The sequence below is a fragment of the Schistocerca nitens genome, chromosome 4 (genome assembly GCF_023898315.1).
Source record: "Schistocerca nitens isolate TAMUIC-IGC-003100 chromosome 4, iqSchNite1.1, whole genome shotgun sequence".
NCBI lineage: Eukaryota > Metazoa > Arthropoda > Insecta > Orthoptera > Acrididae > Schistocerca > Schistocerca nitens.
In genome coordinates, this window is record NC_064617.1 from 881,943,971 (window position 1) to 881,964,822 (window position 20,852).

General features: G+C 45.6%; 1 protein-coding gene across 1 annotated transcript in view; it reads left to right on the forward strand.

Annotated features, from left to right (window-relative positions):
* Positions 1-20,852, forward strand: part of LOC126252640 (cGMP-specific 3',5'-cyclic phosphodiesterase) — a gene marked incomplete at its 3' end in the record, with an annotated part of 583,236 nt that overhangs the window by 464,796 nt on the left and 97,588 nt on the right. The window contains exons 10-12 of the mRNA XM_049953543.1: positions 109-252; positions 6,834-6,936; positions 19,546-19,672. Of these exons, the coding sequence (XP_049809500.1) occupies positions 109-252; positions 6,834-6,936; positions 19,546-19,672 (374 nt within the window). The remainder of the gene's footprint in view (positions 1-108; positions 253-6,833; positions 6,937-19,545; positions 19,673-20,852) is intronic.

Sequence of the window (20,852 nt, forward strand, 5' to 3'; positions counted from 1 at the left end):
CCTCACATAACCTTCCTATCGCCTCTTTACTTCCTTTATTCCTCTACTATTTAACTTCTAACATACTGCTGCACCGTCTGACGTATCTGTCGGTTTGTTGCCCCGCAGATCCTCAACATCGGCGACGTGTCCTCGTGGATGAACCAGGAGGTGCGGGAGGACGACGACGACTTCGTGGCGCGCAGCATACTGTGCATGCCCATCGCGAACGGCCAGAAGACCGTCATAGGAGTCGCGCAGCTCATCAACAAGGTACCCGCACTGTGCCGCGTGCCCGAGAGCCGTCTCACACGCTGACAGCCGAGCAGCTGCCAATGGAAAGCAGCTGCCAATGGAAAGCAGCTGCCAATGGAAAGCAGCTGCTTCTCCGTCACGTCCAAAATCTGCTTCTCACTTTTTAGTTAATACTCCCATTACATTTTATTTTAGCGTATTCGAGGTCTACTGAGGCGTTTAACGACCTACTTAAACCGCTGTCGGAGACTGCTCACTAATCGTTTCGTTGCTGTTGTTGTCTTCAGTCCGAAGACAGTTTTGATGTAGGTCTCCACGCCAGTACATGTTGAACGCGTCTGTTCACATCTGCATAGCTGCTCCACCCTACAACCTTTACAACCCGCTTGCTCTATTCAAGTCTTGTTCTCCCTCTACAATTTTCACTCCCCAGACTTCTCTCTATTACTATATTGACAATCCTTGATGCGTAAGCCTGCACTCCAAACAAATACTTTGAGAAAAGACTTCCTAACAGTTAAATTTATATTACGTCTTCAAATATGTATATCTCCTTTTTCAGAAACATATATCCTCGTCATTGCCTGTCTTCGTTTTACATCCCCTTCACGTCTGTCGTTGTCCGTTGCTTTGCTCCTTAAATAGAAAAGCTTATCTAGAACTTTCGCTCTCGTTTTTCTATTACTCACATTCATTTTATGCAGCTTGTGGCCTCTTTGTAACAGCCTATTGACTCTACAACTAGTCTTTCATGTACTTTGCTGCGTTTGACAATTAGAATGTCAGTGTCAGTTCTCAAAGTTTTTATTTTTCCTCACAGAGCTTCCCTTTCCTAATTGTCCTTTAAGTTAGTTTAGTACTTGCTGAAGGCACAGACTGAATAACATTGATGACGATGAGGTCCCACACTCCGAGGAGCGTAGGGGAGACCCGCACCGCCGTCCTAGCGGAGGTCATTTACCATTGCCTTCCTCCGACCGTAATGAGGATGAATGATGATGATGAAGACGACACAACACCACCCAGTCATCTCGAGGCAGGTGATCGAACCCGGGACCCCATGCGCGGTAAGCGAGAACGCTACCGCAAGACCACGAGCTGCGAACGAATAACATTGGGATGGGCTGTAACTATGTCTCACAACGTTGTCAACTACTGCTTATGTCATATCCTTCAACCCTTATAGCTGCGGTCTGGTTTCGGTACAAGCTGAAGCTAAATTTTCGATCTTTGTATTTTATTCCCGAGACCTAAATAATTTCAAAGACTGCATTCCAGTCTACATTGTAGAAAGCCTTTTATAAATCCTCAGATGCTACAAACGTACGTTAGCCTTTTTTAACCTGTCTTCTAAGACTAGTTGTAGAGTTAATATTGCCTTGTGTGTTCCTTCATTCCTCCGGAAATGAATGATATACAAAATTTATTTATGAGTAGTGTACACGATGTGCCGTCCCCAGTGGAATTATTTTTAAAAAATCGAACTTGATATTTAAAAACAAATAAAGTGGACGAGAGATTTTATCTGGTCACAAAATATTATATTGTGTGTGAGTACTGACCGCTCAGGCGGTAGATAATTTTTCTCCTGTGTATTATTATTACTATTATTATATAAAATATGGACATAAGCTTTCGAGTGCAAAGAGTAATCAGTTTGCACTACTAAAACAATGGACAATTAATGTAAAGAAGAACTGTGTTCAATTGTCTTCTTATAGCAGTGCACCCTCTCTCTCGTCTACCGTGTGAGAAGTGGGACATGTTGGTTCGCTGCTGTTGTACTATTAATCTGATAATATATTAGTTTAATGTTATTGTCACTTTTATTTGTAAGAGGTGAGCCCTATCTCATGTGCGCTTCCTTTAAATACCAAGATTTTGAGTCATTTTCAGCGCAACAATTGCAGCCGCCGCTGCAGCCCTAGATGCCATTACGTGGAAATCGTAATTGATAAAATTCGCAGAAGCGAAGAATTCGCCCGCTAAAATTATAATAAACATTTTCTCCACAGCCGACTGACGCAGCAGCAGCAGACGTAGTTTTAAGATTTTCATTTTCAGTTCTTGGCCGAGATCCAGAGCCACGACTCGGACTACAACTAATTGTTAAAAGTGGTAAGAAATAATTCTCTCGCGCGTGTGTGGGCAATTGCAAATAATAATCAAAGACCTCATGCTCGAAATGAAATATTTAGTCGACGCAAAAACACCAAATGATTATTTCAGTTCGTAACTTAAATGTAACGTATTTCAAGATTAGTTAGTGAACAATAAGTTTGCTCAGGATTAATCTTTATTAATCAACCAATGTTAAAAAAGTAATTTAAATTCAAACACAACCATTTTAGAGAGCCCACCACGTCGAATAATTAATTAATTGTTTTATGTATATTTTTAATTGTTACGCAAGAACGAATAATACTAGTAAATAAGAGACAAACATTTTTTCAGATTTCTCACATCTTTATACATCACGTAACCTAGGTTTAGTCTTACAATACCACTTTGAAGCGTAACTGTTTCAGAAAAGATGCAACAAATAATCTACACTTTGAGATAACAAAAAAAAGAAATGACGCACACCGAAGAAATTATCCGACTGTGACGGAAATCGGTGGATGTTGTGTACATGTGCAGACAAACAAATGATTAAAATTTAGGAAAAATGGATGATTAATTCAAAAGAAAAAGCTTCACAAGCTGAGCAAGTCAGTAACGCATTGGTCCACCACTGGCCCGTATGCAAGCAGTTATTCAGCTTGACATTATTTGATTGATTTGTTGGATATGGTTCTCAGGGATATCGTGCCAAATTCTGTCGAACTGGCGCGTTGGATCGCCAAAATCCCGACTGGAATCTCGTTGGTTGGAGTAGAATTGTTTCCAGTGATGAGTCCCGCTTCGAAGTGAGCCCCGATGGACAGCGAAGACGTGTCTGAAGGCGCTCCGGACAGCAGTGGGCTCCAACCTGACAGACACACGCTGTACGACCCGACAACCACGAGCGATAGTCGGGGTGCCATTTCTTTTCACAGCAGGACACATTTCTTTGTCATTCCCGAAACTCTGACGGCACAGCGGTACGTCGACGATGTTCTCCGTCCCGTTTTGTTGCCCTTTATGGCACACCATCCTGGGCTTAGATTTAATTAAGATAATGCCCCGCTCCTCCTCCCCCCCCCCCCCACCTCGCACACTGGGAATGTTTCTATCGCTTGTCTTCGTGCATGACAAACCTTACCTTCGCCAGTACGGTCGTCAGGTCTCTCCCCAGGTTAAAACGATTGGAGCATCACGTGCAGGGCCCTCTATCCAGCTCGAGATTCTGCCGATCTAACGCGAAAATGCGACAGAATTTGCTTCGATATCCCTCAGGAGGACATCCAACAACTCTATCAATCAGTACTAAGCCAAATAACTGTTTACATAAGGACCAGAGGTGGACAACGTAATATTGACTCGTTTAACCCCTGAAGCCCTTTCTCTTAAATAAATAATCAAAATTTTCCGAAATTGTAACCATATGTGTGTCTGTAGATGTACGTCACATCTACCGACTTCCAGTCTCAATCGGATAATTCCTTTGTGGTGCGTCACCTTTTCTTAGAGTTTATAACCTCGAAAGAAACGAAGAAATTTCGAGATCATTCAAGAATATCATCTCCTACTATGTACCACAAAGAAATTAAATGGTGATATGAGGTAGGCCTACTGATGAAGTAATATCACGTATATTACAAATATAGTTCAAAAAAATTTAAAATATATCTGTGGCCTATTAGGTATAGCACCATAAATGTCCTCCCCCTCCACTTCAGTTTTATTATTTTACACATACTAGAACATTACGCCTTAATATCGATGGGTGCAGCAGTAAGTCATGTTGTCGTGTCCGTCTGGACATTCCACCCTCTTACCGTCACCAGATTTCCCAGTAGATACGGACAACAAAATTTACTCCTAGACCATAACTTGAATCGCAAAGCTACACATATGGATGATCAGCCGAAAGCGGAGCACGAACAGTAGTATTCTTACAACTCGCGCCAAACGAATACGTAAGCCGCGGCACCTCGAAGGCGAGATGCGACACACGGAATGGGTTCTGAGGAACATCAGATATTCCCCACGAAGGGAATGTAAAGTGTCACAAATAGACGGAGAAGATCATTGGTAATGTTAAATAACCTCATCGGAATTGGTCACAAAGGCTTCCATCTCCCACCTGACCTAATCAAATTATATCACAATAGGATCCTAGCTTCGATTGTAGGGCACGGGTCAGGGGTCTCGGCACACAGGCTCACGAAGGTTATGCCTGCCATGGCCATACGAAGGGTGCAGCGAAACATGCTCCTGCGCTCAGTAAGAGCATACAGAACAACTCCTGAGGGTGGGGGGGAGGGGGTGGGGAGCCGCTTCTAGTGCTAATGGAGCTCTGTCCACTGGAGATAAAAATTAGGGAACAGGCTGCTGGTACTGGGTGAAGAAGGAGAGGAGAGAGAAAATGGAGGAAATAATGGGGGTTTATGTTGAGGACAAGCCTGGAATTAAAACAAGAGGGATAGAACTGTGGCAAGATCAATGGGATAATGATGAAACGGGGCGAATAATTTACGAGCTACTGCCAAAAATTGAGTAACGTTTAAGGCTTACATACCTCAAACCATCCATAGGACTGCTGCAAGCCGGCCGCGGTGGTCTCGCGGTTCTAGGCGCGCAGTCCGGAACCGTGCGACTGCTACGGTCGCAGGTTCGAATCCTGCCTCGGGCATGGATGTGTGTGATGTCCTTAGATTAGTTAGGTTTAAGTAGTTCTAAGTTCTAGGGGACTGTTGACCACAGCAGTTGAGTCCCATAGTGCTCAGAGCCATTTGAACCATTTTTGGACTGCTGCACTTCCTTACTGAACTTGGTCCCTGCCCGACATACCTGTGTCGGTTTGGGAAGTGGGCTACACCAACGTGTGACTGTGGTGCTGTGCAGGGCACTCCAGACCATGTGGTGTGTGGGTGCCCCCTCTTCGACAATGTTGCACATCAGATAAGACAACAACTTACTAACCACGATACGCACCACCTGCTCAGGCAAGAGGACACATTTTTTACATCCTGGACAAACTTTAAGAGGAAATTTCCGGAAAAGTCCTTAGGGAATTTTTAAGGAACAATCAATAAATAATCAATACGCGACTTAGACTCTGCGCACCTTCCCTGTTCCGCCGGGGCCTGGACTTGGCCAGCCGCTTCACGGCTGGGATCCGCCATGTCTTGGATTGGGGGAGGGGGGTACACCATTAACCGATTGTGTCACGCACCAACTATGACAGTAGATATTAGAAATAGGTTAGTTGGTTAGTTGTAGAATTAGAAAGGAAAAAATTATTAGCATAGTACTGCAGCGAAACAAAGTCATCGGCCAGCCCAGTGCCAGCCCACTGGGGTTAGCTCCGTGGGCAAGGCCAACAATAACATAGGTTTGTAGACTGCTGGCACACCTGTAACGCTGCAGGTAGTGCAGATCAATAAGATTAACAAAGTTGCACTCTAATAACAATAGTTGTAGAGGAAGTTAAAATTAACTAGTTAAATGCATACATTGAATAACAGTAGACTAGGGATCCCTGTAGTGATGAAGGAATAATAGTATTATACCTGTAGTGTTAGAAATTAAGCTGCAGAAATGTAAAATAATATGAAATTAGGACCCACTAATATACTTAGGTAGTGGGTTGATATGTATAATTATATTAATTTGAATAAAAAAATTTTTTTAAAAAAATAGACGAAGAAATGGAAGTTTAAAGCAAGAATTCTGGGCACGCGCTCTCTGACATACATCCCCAGAATTGGCCGTAGCTCTCAACAGATGGCATAAAGACAGCGAACTGACCGATCAAGATAAATCAGTCAGTGCCTCGGATGGGCAAAAGACAAACGGGACCCACACACACAGCATCAGGGTTTACCTAAAAGCACATACTTGCCGCAAAGTGTACACCAGAATGACGAGATGATCCATTGCTACCAGCATCGCGAAACGTAAACCAAATTGCAGGACGGAATAGGCGAGGAAATCGGCCATGGATGATCACAAGTTGAGTGATCCTAAACGTTGTACAAAATTTCCGAAAACTCGAGTTCTGTCCATGGTGAGCAGAAGCCACGTAGGTGAACGAGAACGATATCGACTTGAACAAGAGGTAGGGATCACTAGCAGAGAAAGGCGACCGCACCTGGTGAAGGGGGTGGCGCTAGCCGCTGGAAGAATGGCCTCCCTGCACAGTGCCTCAGTGGTTGCGTGCGATACAACCTCCACATACACACATACACGCTCAGCTTCGGTCCACCACGGCCAGTGCAGAATAATTCTTAGAGAATGCCTGTGAAACGTCAGATCACCAATAAAGTAGCCATCAACCGAAACAGACAGCTCCTGGAAATATTTCGTCATTTACTATGTTTGATTGTAAGGTTACCACTATCTATACGACCAAAAATCATGGCACATCCATGGCACATACGTTTACAGGTTGGTGTGCAGTCAGAGGAGTGGTACCCCTGCAGTACTCTCACCTGTTGTGTTTTGTTTCGCAGACGAGCGGCCAGCCCTTCACCGACTGCGACGTTTCGATCTTCGAAGCGTTCGCCATCTTCTGCGGCCTCGGCATCCACAACACGCAGATGTACGAGAACGCCTGTAAGTACGCCAGTCGTTGATCCGCAACGTAGGCATTTTTAGAATTTTAGCGTAGCACAGTCACTGACAAAAAAGGTAAAACCTGTAGAAGGAATGATTCAATGCCGAAGCACTTCAGTATACATATATACTGACAATTATCGGACAATATGAAAAAAACGTATGTTACTTACAAACTACGACGGGCACACACTTCATTCAACATGTAAAAGTCTCTAAAGATATTCGGGTTTAGGTTACGATATGTTCGATATGCCTGCCATCATTGGCAATGATGTGGCGCAGACGAATAGCGAAATTGTGCGTGACCCGCTGAAGTGTCGGAACATGGATGCTGTCGATGACCTCATGAATGGCTGTTTTCAGCCCGGGAATAGTTTTGGAGTTATTGCTGTACACCTTGTCTTCAACAAAGCCCCACAAAAAAAAGAGTCGCATATGTCCAGATCCGCAGAATATGGCGCCAACCGAGACCCACGCCAGTGGCCTCTGGGTACCACAGAGCCGGAATGCGGTCCACAAAGCGCTCCTCCAGCACATCGAACACTCTTCTGCTTCGATGAGGTCGAGTTCCGTCTTGCATGAACCACATCTTGTCGAAATCAGAGTCACTTTGGATAAAGGGGATGAAACCATCTTCCAAAACTTTCACGTACCGTTCGATAGTGGCCGTGCCATCGAGGAATATCGCACCGATTGTTCCGTGACTGGACATTGCGCACCAAACAGTCATCCGTTGAGGGTGAAGAGACTGAAAGATTACCGTCAAACCTCCTTGCCTAGGGACGACAGATGAAAGTTGATGTCGTCAAGCCCTGAATGAAAATTGCGCAACGGATAACTGGGGAGGGGAGCTTGAGAGCGCTACCTAGAGAGAGTGCCCTTTCTTTACGATTCTAGGCAAGGGGCTGGAGGGCTCACACGCTGATGTGTGGGTCCCTGCATTTTGTATCTTTTATTTTAAATGAATTCCTTTAACTTGACTCCTATGTGATTTTTGTGTTATGTTAAAGATTGATGACAATTGATTACCAATTTATTTTAAATATTATCACTCGACTTTACAGCGATTCCAGCAATTGTTCCAGTTTACAGATATTACAATTTTACAAGTTATAGCTCGGGTATACTATACACTAATCTGCACGCACATTTGTACGGGCAAGAGGGAATTGCGTTGGCCAAATGTATACCACCAAAGTCTCCCAATATTTTACATAGGACATCCACTATGTGAGGAGGATAACGGGCAAACTGGGGACCAGATACATTAACACAGGGGGTCAAATTTCCGAAATTAAACGAAAACATTCATTTCCTTACACAATCCGAAGCTGGAAATAAAGGAATTAGTACAAATATTCAACTACCTCTCTTCCATGCGTGAACATTGAGACAGACGCACTGAGGGCACGTCTACTCACTTACCCATCTTCTGTAACACTCCCCGAATGTGGCGGGCACCCGGAGGTCTTCCTGGGCCCCGGTGGAGGGGGTGTTCGAACCACTTGTCCGTGACCAACCTCTCCACCCCAGATCTTGTGACACTGGAACGTCTTTGACTTTTACCTGCCTGTGCTGTCTCTCTGATCCCCTACCCAGGAGTAAAGTTGGCACTTCTATACTACAGAACTACTTGCCAGCTAAGATTTGGCCACGCTTTATGGAAAGGTGTGAGGAGGATTAGGAAAGTTCAAGTGCAGATTCACATTCACGTACAAGAAATCCACAATACACGACACATATAAATACGTATTATGAAGCCTGACACATTTCTTTCCACCCGTCCACATGGGTTCTGTTGCACCCGCAACCGGCCGCGTCGTGCAATAAAATTGGCGGCGGAGCCGCCTCTGTTTCTCGATCGCGAAATGCGGATTCTCAGCCCGCTAAATGCAGTAATTTTGCTTATTGACGAACCCACCCAAATGAAAGTGGGCCTCATCGCTAAAGCAAACCAACATGCGCATAGTAATTCCCATCATGCCCCGCGGCCAACCGTGCAGTTTGAACGTCCTAACGCAAGCCGGTCCCAAGTTACGGAGATTTTATTTCATGTACGAGGCCTCTTCAGAAAGTAAGCTCCGATTGATTGCCAAATTGAAACCACAGTGAACATCAGAAATGTTTTACTTGTAACAATTAGCTACACCTTTCAGCTACTTCTCTACGTAGTCGCCGTTCTGACTTAGACTTTTGTCATAGCGTTGTACCAACTTTTCAATAGCCTCATCATAGAAGGCAGCCGCCAGTGCTTTCCGCCAATTCTCCACGCTGGCCTACACCTCGTTGTCTGTGTCAAAATGTTGTCTTCAAAGACAGCGGTTTATGTGACCAGAGATGAAACTCAGGGGGAGACAATTGCGGACTGTATTGTGGGTAATCTCACATTTCCATTTGAAAACGATGCAGGAGCATCTTCATTGCCCCTGCAGAATGCGGCTGAGAATTGTCTTGAAGAAGAAACAGCACGACAGTTATGTAATGTTAGCTGCATAGCTTCAGGCGAAATTTCTCACCAGGCCCTCGTACTTGGCGGCAGACACTATTTTCTAGACATCTTTACGCACTCACTGCGAGCTCAGAAATGAGAAGAGCGACGTGATGCTAACTGGGGTTATACTAGAGACACTACCCAACACATCTGTGCAAAGCTTTATCGGATTTTCATAGTCGTTTCCATTTCGCGACCGATCGGAGCTTACTTTCTGAACGCCCCTCGTAGTTCAATTATTGTCATCCTGTACATATCTGCAGGGCATCAGCGAATAGTTAAACAGCTTATCGAAGCAATCACCTGTCACACCTAGAAAGGACACCAAAGTGAATTAGTGTACGCACCATGAGGCCATACTCCCATGCATGGCTGGGTACATATGTGGGTGTGATGCGCCAGCCACGTTAGAGAGCACTGTCCAGTACCGCAGATAACGCAGCGTGCTCCCATAACACAAGGCTACCGGCACCTGACAGATACTGGAAGCGCATCGTCGTGGGTCTGCTTGTGAGTTGCAGGTAGACTCGAGTGACATCCAGGGGTGCGGGGCGTTCGCATGTAACAGTGGCCTGCTGTTAGACTAAATGCAAACGTGGGGGAAACCACGCACCTCGACCATGTCTGACCACACCGAGGGTGAATCTGTTTACAATATGGGCTTGAGTAATGGGCTCAACAGGACATACCGCGTCACACCGCACCATTGACTGAGGACCGTCAGAAGGAATGTGTCCTACGAATAGACTACCATTAACACCACAACACAGACGGCTGCTTTTGTGGTGGTGCTGTACCCAAAAAGCACCGTCTGCTGGCGAGTGCCGCTGAGTCGTTTTCAGCGTCGTCTGCGAGTATGGCGACGCGGAGCAGAGGGAATACTTTACGCCAGTGTTTCGTAGACTCACGCCGGTGATGTGGGAATCCTCGGGTATGGCTTTACAGCACCTCTGGAAGCCGTTCGGGGAACTCCGACGGGCCATCAGTATATCACAGATACCCTGCGTCCTCACGCAACAGCTCTCATGACACAGCGTCGTGGTACCACTTTCAACAAAAGAACACTCGTCCGCACACGGCTCGTGTCTCTGTGAACTGCTTCCATATGTTAAGGTGTTCCATTGGCCAACAAGATTCCTCGATCTGTCCACAACAGAATTACTGTGGCACCAGACAGGCCTCCAATTCGAACCCCGACAGCAACATTCAGACAGAGAGAGGTGGCGCAGTGGTTAGCACCCTGGACTCGCGTCCGGGAGCACGACGGTTCAAACCCAGGTCCGGCCACCCAGACTTACATTTTCCGTGATTTCCCTAAATTACCCCAGGCAAATGCTGGTATGCTTCCTTTGAAAGGGCACGGCCGATTTCCTCCCCCACCCTTGACACACTCCGAGCTTGCGCTCCGTCTCTAATCACCCCGATGTTGACTGGACGTGAAACACTAATCTTCCTTCCTTTTTCTTAGCAACATCCAGCACGTTCATCAACTGTTTCAACAGTTGTGAGCCAACTTAATGCAGGAAAGGTTAAGTTTCCATGACGCCCTCCCAGACCGAATCACAGGCTTCGTGGCACAGTGGATGTAACGTCCGAGCAACAAGAAGCCGGCAGCGTGCTCGTACTGCTAGTTTCGTCTTTCATTTAACTTTGTCACTGACGGAAATGAGAGTGTTACGTCAGGAAAGCCTTGAACGAATACCTTCAAACGGATCCCCAGTGTGTCAATGCCTGTGGGATGTGTCGATTAAAACTTCATCCTTATGCGAACTTACTTTCAGTATTTTCAGTGCGGAAAACAGTCATTCAACAGATAAGGAATGGTGTGAGTACATGATGGCTATTGGGTGTTTCTCATGTTACGAAAACTTCATAGTTGGCGACTGCAACACAGTCTGCCCAAACGTTCTGCATGTGAGTTAAACGCTATCATTTAGACTTTCAAAAAGATGGAATCATTGATATGAGACACGCTGGCACTTCATACCGACAGATCACACGGATTGCTGCACTTAGTGGAGAACGAGCGGTGACTCGAGACAATTGTGTGGTAAGAATTCCGCCACGAGAAGATCGTAGGACTGTTCGGTTGGCTCTCAGGAATAGACGGACGACAAGAACTGGAATTCAGGCAGAAGTTACACCCAGAGTGTCTCTGCGAACTGTGACAGATTACTGGAAGATGGGTTGATATCTCGAGTTCTTTTGTGTTTGTGACGCAGGGAAGCAACATACTACAAATTGAAGTTCCCAGATAGCAAGGAGGAGAGATGATGTTTATTAAATCTAATGAACACGATACAAAAAAACTTGGTTCATGCTGAAAAGTCAGTCACTGACGATTGCACTGAAATGTTCTTATATCGGTGGGGTCCACGAGGCTGTGGTCGGCGGTGAGCGACAGCGTGCTCGAGGATGGACAGAGTCCGTGGATTCTGAGGTGTGCTAATCGTTGTTAGCTCCTGAATGTGAAGCGGCTGTGGTATTCTGTACAGCCTCTGATAAACCAGTGCTTTGTTCTCCATACGAACCTGTGTTACGTTCCAGGCAACACAGGTAAACGGCCCATGTTTAAATAACAGGTCTTGAAATTCTAACAATATCTCCTCCATCTGCGCCCTCTTGGTCCCATTTAAACTGTAACGCAGTCCTAGCAGCGTCCCGTGCCCACACCTTCCGTGCAGCGATCTTCTTCTTCCAGAATTTCCGACGTTGTCACTAACGTTCCCCTTAACAACTTAACTTCCTCGGCACCGAAATTGTTCACATTAAATGGGTAGCACACTGAGTCCTTCCCATCCTTATTTGAGTTAAATTCTATTAGATCTACAACTTTGCTTCCGCCGTTTTGCAATAGACGATAGTAGCGGCGAGTGGGGTTCGGATGGTTGGTCGTAGGTGTAATACAATAAGCTTAGGCATCTGTAAACATAATGCCATAAAATATTAGTCGATTTGTGATTGCATCATAAAGTTATTCTCGATTAAGTTCGTCAACTTACGTACCCATTTCTCGCTATTTGCGGGAAGTTTTAAATTTCTGAACATGAAGAAATCTGCGGCTGTGGCTCTTAAAATGCTGGGTAAGACCAATGGTGAGGGAACTATTAGTGGAAGAACGTGCAGAGAATGTTTTCAACGCCTTAAGAACGGTGATTTTGATGTCGAAGACCGGCATGTCGGTGGAGGATAGAACGTTTTCGTAGCTGCTGAAACAGACGAAGATAGTCAAAATGGCTCTGAGCACTATGGGACTCAACTGCTGAGGTCATAAGTCCCCTAGAACTTAGAACTACTTAAACCTAACTAACCTAAGGACATCACACACATCCATGCCCGAGGCAGGATTCGAACCTGCGACCGTAGCGGTCGCGCGGTTCCAGACTGTAGCGCCAGAACCGCTCGGCCACCAGCGGCCGGCGAAGATAGTCACAGGACGTCATTATCGAAAGCAATCGATGCGCTCCATCCCAGCACTGATACACAAACGGCCACAATGCAGTGATAGAAAAATAATGGTAATTTTGCAGCAGGTCAGTGCTCGACCCCATGTCGCAAAACCCGTCAAAATACACATGGAAACGTTGAAATGAGAAGTCCTATCCCTCCCGCCGTGTTCTCCATACGTTGCTCTCTCAGACTACCACCTTTTTCGATCAGTGGCATACAGTCTGGCTGATGATCACTTCCGATCATAGGAACAAATGCAACATTGAATCGATTCGTGGATCCCCACAAAAGACGCCCAGTTCTTCCGCCACGGGATTCGTATGCTATTCTAAAGATGGGAGAATGTAGTGGCCAGCGATTGGCAATGCTACGAATCATAATTATTTTGTAAGTTCTTCACAATAAAGGCCCGAGCTTCGAGAAAAAAACGGCGGAAGCAAAGTTGTTGACCTGGTATGTCTTACTAAACAACATGCAAAATCTAATATCTCACTATCTTCCAGTAGTTCCAATACACATAACATATCACTCGGCATATCAGGCTCTCCACTCACTCACAGCGACTTCCCGGTGCCACTTGACACATCATCATATGAACTGAGCCTTAATGTCATTTTTCGTGGTTTATTTGGACTGCCTTCCACATTAGACATTCCTCATAACAGATCAACATTGAGGACAGCTTCCCCTAGCTGCGAAGTCTTCCCACTAAGTCTAACTATACATCGGCAAAGATCAGTTATGGCATGATATTGATTCAGAAAGTCTAACCCAGGATAATACTGGCGCTCTCGCTTACGTAAGAACCTACTTCCACACACTGCTTAAACGTGGTTGTCTCTAACGAAACGCTGATCATTACTGACGCCAGTGGTCGAATATCACTATCCCCTGCCCGACGCAACTTATAACGTAGTGAGTCCCATCGCCTTTCAGCCAAGCAACGTCTCGGGGCCACTGGCACATGCGCCCCTGTGTTCAACAAAAACTTATACTGTCTGCCACCTGCTGCACCCACTATGGGGCATTCCACGTCTGCATTCGTTTACAGAGCACTTACTTTTATTGAGTACGCCTTTGCGCGGGTCTGGCGCTCCCTCTTAAGTTATTTGGGTGCTCAGCACCAACCAGACCACCACTACTGTTATTCCTATACCCATGGTGCTGTCCCAAAAATGTTCAAATGTGTGTGAAATCTTATGGGACTTAACTGCTAAGGTCATCAGTCCCTAAGCTTACACACTACATAACCTAAATTATCCTAAGGACAAACACACACGTCCGCAGCTCGTGGTCGTGCGGTAGCGTTCTCGCTTCCCACGCCCGGGTTCCCGGGTTCGATTCCCGGCGGGGTCAGGGATTTTCTCTGCCTCGTGATGACTGGGTGTTGTGTGATGTCCTTAGGTTAGTTAGGTTTAAGTAGTTCTAAGTTCTAGGGGACTGATGACCATAGACGTTGAGTCCCATAGTGCTCAGAGCCATTTGAACCATTTTGACAAACACACACACCCGTGCTGTCCCATAATAGCTCTATTAAAATTCCTATTAAACCGGCAGTAGTTCATATCATCCCTATTACTCTTTGGCTTGCGACTTCGCCTCTACACATTCACGCCATGTCCACAACTAAAACACCTTACACTTGACACAACGACTTTTCTCCGATACCTTACTCTTGACGAAACATTGTCAGCGCATGTGCTCCATAAGTGCCGAAGTGATAAGGAATACCACTTAATCCATGATAAGAAGATTGCAGCACTGCTTTGATACCAATGGTCATCACTTGGAACACCTTCTGTAAATGGATGTTCATACCATCTTTGTGACCTTCGTGGACCTTCAAAGACCTTACTGCTACACATAATTGGATTTGTCTCGATAGCCGCTATCAGAAGATAAGTAACAAACTATAGCACCCCATTAAAAAAAAGTGGACAGTATCTCTGAAGCGATCGCACCTAGCAAAAAAAAACCGAAGTCATATTATGGATCCCGTTGTCCCATGCAACTTTCGTCCCACAAACGTTTCAGCTCCTATCATACTTTCGGAGTTATTCTTGGTGACAATAGTTAGTGACTCACCCGGTATATACAGACAGCAGTACTATCGCGTAAACAAGGTATAAAAGGGCAGTGCATTGGCAAAGCTGTCGTTTGTACTCAGGCGACGTATGTACAAAGCGTCCGAGGTGATTATGGCAAAACGACGAGACGCATGGGACATCCCATTTCGGAAATCGTTAAGGAGTTCAATATTCCGAGATCGACAGCGTCAAGAGTGTGCCGACAATACCAAATTTCAGGCATTAGCCCACACCATGGACAACGTAGTAGCCGACGGCCTTCAGTGTACGACCGCACGGCGTTTGCGTAGAGTTGTCAGTGCTAACACACAAGCAACACAGAGTCAAATAAAAGCAGCAATCAATGTAACACGTACGGCGAACGTATCCTTTAGGACGGTGTGGAGAAATTTGACGTTAATGGGCTATGGCAGCAGGCAACGAAGTCAGTGCCTTTGCTAACAGCACATCAGCTGTAGCCCCTCGCTTGGATTCGTGAACATACCGGTTGCAACCTAAACGACTGGAAAAGCGTCGTCTGATATGATAAGTCCCGATTTCAGTTGAGAAGAGCTAATGGGAGGGTTCTAGTGTGGTGCGGACCCCAGGGAGCCACGCACCCAAGTTGTCAATAAGACACTGTGCAAACTGGTGGTGGTACCATAATGGTATGACCTTTGTTTATATGGAATGGAGTGAATCCTCTGGTCCAACTGAATGAACCTTGACTGAAAATGGTTACGTTCGGCTTCTTGGAGACCATTGGCAGCCACACATGGACCTCCCCTTCCCAAAAATGTCGATGGGCCACAATTGTTCGCAGATGGTTCAAATGGTTCAAATGGCTCTGAGCACTATGGGACTCAACTTCAGAGGTCATTAGTCCCCTAGAACTTAGAACTAGTTAAACCTAACTAACCTAAAGACATCACAAACATCCATGCCCGAGGCAGGATTCGAACCTGCGACCGTAGCGGTCCTGCGGTTCCAGACTGCAGCGCCTTTAACCGCACGGCCACTTCGGCCGGCTGTTCGCAGATGGTCTGAAGAACATTCTCAACAATGCGAGTGAATGATTTGGCCACCCAGATCACCCGAAATGAATCCCCTCGAACATTTATGGCACGTAATTGCGACATCAGTTCGTGCACAAAATCCTACACTGGCAACACTTTCGCTATAATGGACAGTTATAGAGGCATCACGGCTCAGCATTCTGCAACGGACTTCCAACGACTTGTTGGGTCTATTCCACGTCTTTTGTCACCTCAGTATTCTCGTTTGTAGAGCTAGTTTCAGAGAGGCGAAGCAGTTATTACAAATGATATGCGTATATAGATCTTAGGCTTAGATTTCTCTTGTATAGTATTTGGAATCCCCCTGAAGTTTTATTTACTTTACTATTGTGAGGCCAGTACTTATTTTTATCAGTTTTATACTGTCACAGCAGAATTTAATTTATTTGGAGAGTTCTTGTCTCGTTTTGTTCTGCTTACGCTCTGGCACTGTGAGCTTTTCGTTAACAAACCAAAGTACTTGATTAAGACTCTGCGCTTACACAGCGCCCAGCCGAACTACACGCCCCACTGAATTCCTACGCCACTGATTCTACGTTTTATACAGACATTAACAACTACACAATTTTATCAATAACAGTGATTAGACATTTTAATATAGAATAACTCAAAAAATTGATGAGAGTCCCCTCCAGGTCTGAACATCGGGCCGTTTTGAAATGGACACTGTTATGTAGAGATGCATATTAGAAGCTGGATTGGAATTTCAGTAACTGAAAATATAGTTGCGAAATCGGCACCCTCCAAACTAAATAGGAAACAAAAAAGCTCGCCGTAGCTGTAATATTACAATGGGAAGGCATATGCTTTCATACCAGTCTTCGTAAACTGATATAGCATATGTTTGAGGCGTGGCAATAAATTCCCCGAAACGACATTGGAGACACGGAGGTGCTGTTCGATTCCGTGACGCAACGAATACAAGAGTTCGAGAGCGTGCTCAAAAGTAATACCTCCGAATTCTTTTATGTGAAAATTCCTTTAATGATTTTTAAATAAAGGTAAAAGAAACGTTGTTACACTACTGATCAGATGATTACACTACTGGCCATTAAAATTGCTACACCAAGAAGAAATACAGATGATAAACGGGTATTCATTGGGCAAATATATTAAACTAAAACTGACATGTGATTACATTTTCACGCAATTTGGGTACATAGATCACGAGAAATCAGTACCCAGAACAACCAACTCTGGCCCTAATAACGGCCTTGATACGCCTGGGCATTGAGTCAAACAGAGCTTGGATGGCTTGTGCAGATACAGCTGCCCATGCAGCTTCAACACGATACCACAGTTCATCAAGAGTAGTGACCGGCGTATTGTGACGAGCCAGTTGCTCGGCAACCATTGACCAGACGCTTTCAATTGTTGAGAGATCTAGAGAATGTGCTGGCCAGAGCAGCAATTGAACATTTTCTGTATCCAGAAAGGCCCGTAAAGGACCTGCAACATGCGGTCGTGCATTATCCTGCTGAAATGTAGGGTTTCGCAGGGATCGAATGAAGGATACAGCCACAGGTCGTAACACATCTGAAATGTAACGTCCACTGTTCAAAGTGCCGTCAATGCGAACAAGAGGTGACCGAGAAGTGCAACCAATGGCACCCCATACCAACCCGCCGGGTGATACGCCAGCATGGCGATGACGAAGACACACTTCCAATGTGCGTTCACCGCGATGTCGCCAAACACGGATGCGACCATCGTGATGCTGTAAACAGAATCTAGATTCGTAAGAAGAAATGATGTTTTGCCATTCGTGCACCCAGGTTCGTCGTTGAGTACACCATCGCAGGCGCTCCTGTCTGTGGTGCAGCGTCAAGGGTAACCGCAGCCATGGTCTCCGTGCTGATAGTCCATGCTGCTGCAAACGTCGTCGAACTTTTCGTGCAGATGGTTGTTGTCTTGCAAACGTCCCCATCTGTTGACTCAGGAATCGAGGCGTGGCAGCACGATCCGTTACAGCCATGCGGATGAGATGCCTGTCATCTCGACTGCTAGTGATACGAGGCCGTTGGCGTTCCGTATTACCCTTCTGACCCACCGATTCCGTATTCTGCTAACAGTCATTGGATCTCGACCATCGCAAGCAGCAATGTCGCGATACGATAAACCGCAATCGCGATAGGCTACAATCCGACCTTTAACAAAGTCGGAAACGTGATGGTAAGCATTTCTCCTTCTTACACGAGGCATCACAACAACGTTTAACCAGGCAACGCCGGTCAACTGCTGTTTGTGTATGAGAAATCGGTTGGAAACTTTCCTCATGTCAGCACATTGTAGGTGTCGCCACCGGCGGCAACCTTGTGTGAATGCTCTGAAAAGCTAATCATTTGCATATCACAGCATCTTCTTCCTGTCGGTTAAATTTAGTGTCTGTAGGACGCCATCTTCGTGGTGTAGCAATTTTAATGGCCAGTAGTGTAATATTCTACATCTCTGTCCTTCATATCTGCATATTTGTAACTCTCTGCTGCTAGAGACATCCGTATTGAAGCCTGTAACGTGGCGATGTGTAACGTAACTATTTCTGTGAGTGAGAAATACTTGCAGTAATCGAGTTTCGAGCAGAAGAGTTGGTCCACACGTGGAGAACCCACCTGCTTCAGCATGACAATGCCACACCACACACGAGTGCTGCGGCATCTGCAACAATCGGACACCCTGGTTTCACTGTTAGCGGTCATCCTCCATGCAGTACCACCTTCGTCCCATCCGATTTTCATCTTTTTGCAAAACTTACAGAACTCCTTCGAGGACTTCTCTTTGATAGCCATGAGGCGGTACAAGCAGAGGTCAGGTTGTGGCACCGTCAAGAAAGTCAAACATCCTACAGTGAGGGTATCAACAAACTGGTCTCACGTTGAGAGAAATGTGTTCTTTGTCAGGGTGACTCTCTTGAAAAATAAATATAGATGTATGAATAATAAGGATGTAGAATGTTAATAACGTTCGTTTTATTCGAAAAGTTTTAAGAGAAACTTCCTGGCAGATTAAAGCTGTGTGCCTGACCGAGACTCGAACTCGGGACCTTTGCGGGGCGTGAGTCGTGCTTGGGTAGCTCAGTTGGTAGAGCACTTGCCCGCGAAAGGCAACGGTCCCGAGTTCGAGTCTCGGTCGGGCACACAGTTTTAATCTGCCAGGAAGTTTCATATCAGCGCACGCTCCGGTGCCGAGTGAAAATCTCATTCTGGAAGTTTTAAGAGCTTTCACAGAAAAAAAGGTCTTACTTGTACGCACGTCCCTGTACATCTGTGGCCTCGATGGGCGGGGGGGGGGGGGGGGGGGCTGCGGGTCACTGATGTCGATCATGTACATCAGTTCTAAATGGAATGAGGATAATCATCTAACAAGCGTTGTGTAATGAGTATCTCCATAAAGACTGGAAGGTCGGTCTGGTGCTCGTTGGTGTAGCTGTCGGAGTATTTTTTTCTTGTCAGTGGGTGAGAACGCTGTGTAATGTCCACTTGCCTGCCCTAGTGCGCGCCTTGTGACTCCTTGCACCACTGCGCAGGCAAGCTGATGGCGAAGCAGAAGGTGGCGCTGGAATGCCTGTCGTACCACGCGACGGCGTCGGCGGACGACACGGCGCGACTCAACCAGGACAACATCCCGTCCGCGGAGTGCTACAACCTCTACAGGTGCGTGGCCACACCTCTGTCTCTCTCTCTCCCTGAATGTGTGTGTGTGTGTGTGTACGAGTTTGCTGTCAGAATTCAGCGATCGTAGAAAGGAAACTAGAGTCCTCTCTGGAGTTTAGACCATAATGCCATATTGGTCAAAACCTCGAGTTTGATGGGTGACGACAAATAGTAAATATTGCCGAAATAACTGTGGAGATATGGCAGTTCCCAGGCGAACTAGCCTGGACCACATGTACCAAGAGCATAAGTTGGCGGGGTATTTTCTGATCGCCTCTCTCCTTGCCAAACGCAATTGAAGACATGCGCGGAAAAAGGGGCTAACGCTCAAGTGTAAAAACTTAGAGATAAGTGTTGCCATCTGTTGCTGGGTGAGACCAATGTCAATTTTGATAGTTCCCGTACCCAGCAACAGATGGTAACACTTATCTTTTACCGTTTACATTTAAGGGTTAGCCCACTTTTCTGCACATGTCTTCTGTTTTAGGCGTAGAAGTTTTAAGTAAACTAGCAGTACAGGATTTCAGTGGTGCAGAAGTATAATTGAGAGCAAATAATACTTATATGTTGTTAAGGTTTCAAAATTGTGTTTTGAGACTAGAAGTTGAAATTAATTTCCCGTGAACTCTCACTCCGTGAAGATCGTGAACTGAGCTAGTCCAGGACGTTAATACGACGGTGGTCGGAACGAGTCCATATGCAGAAACATTTTTTATTTTCATTTTTTACGTTACTTGCAATAAAAATAAGCTGATATAATGCTCAGTGCATTACTCTATGTTATTGTTATTTTGATAAAACGCCTGAAAAGAAAAGGCGAAGGAAAATTTGGGTTTGCAAATAAACTTTCAAGAAAGGACTGAAATTACAGCGTCCACAAGAATTCAGCTAATTGCTTTAAAGGAGGGATTGTATTTAAAGCGTACAGGAGTCTGTATTCCGTTAGTTTTACTTTGACCTTCGAGCACCTCTTGGCAGTTGCAAACGAACAGTAGGTTCCCGGTGCTGCTGAAACCGGCCCATCGGGAGAGAAACAAAAATCATTTCCGAGAAGGTCGCAACAAAATATATTCCACTGTACATTGCCAACTATCTTCGCCAATATTTGGCGAAATGATGCACTACGTGTGGTTTGTTCCCAAACTGTGCGATCATAGCAAGCTTCGCTCCTTAATCCAAA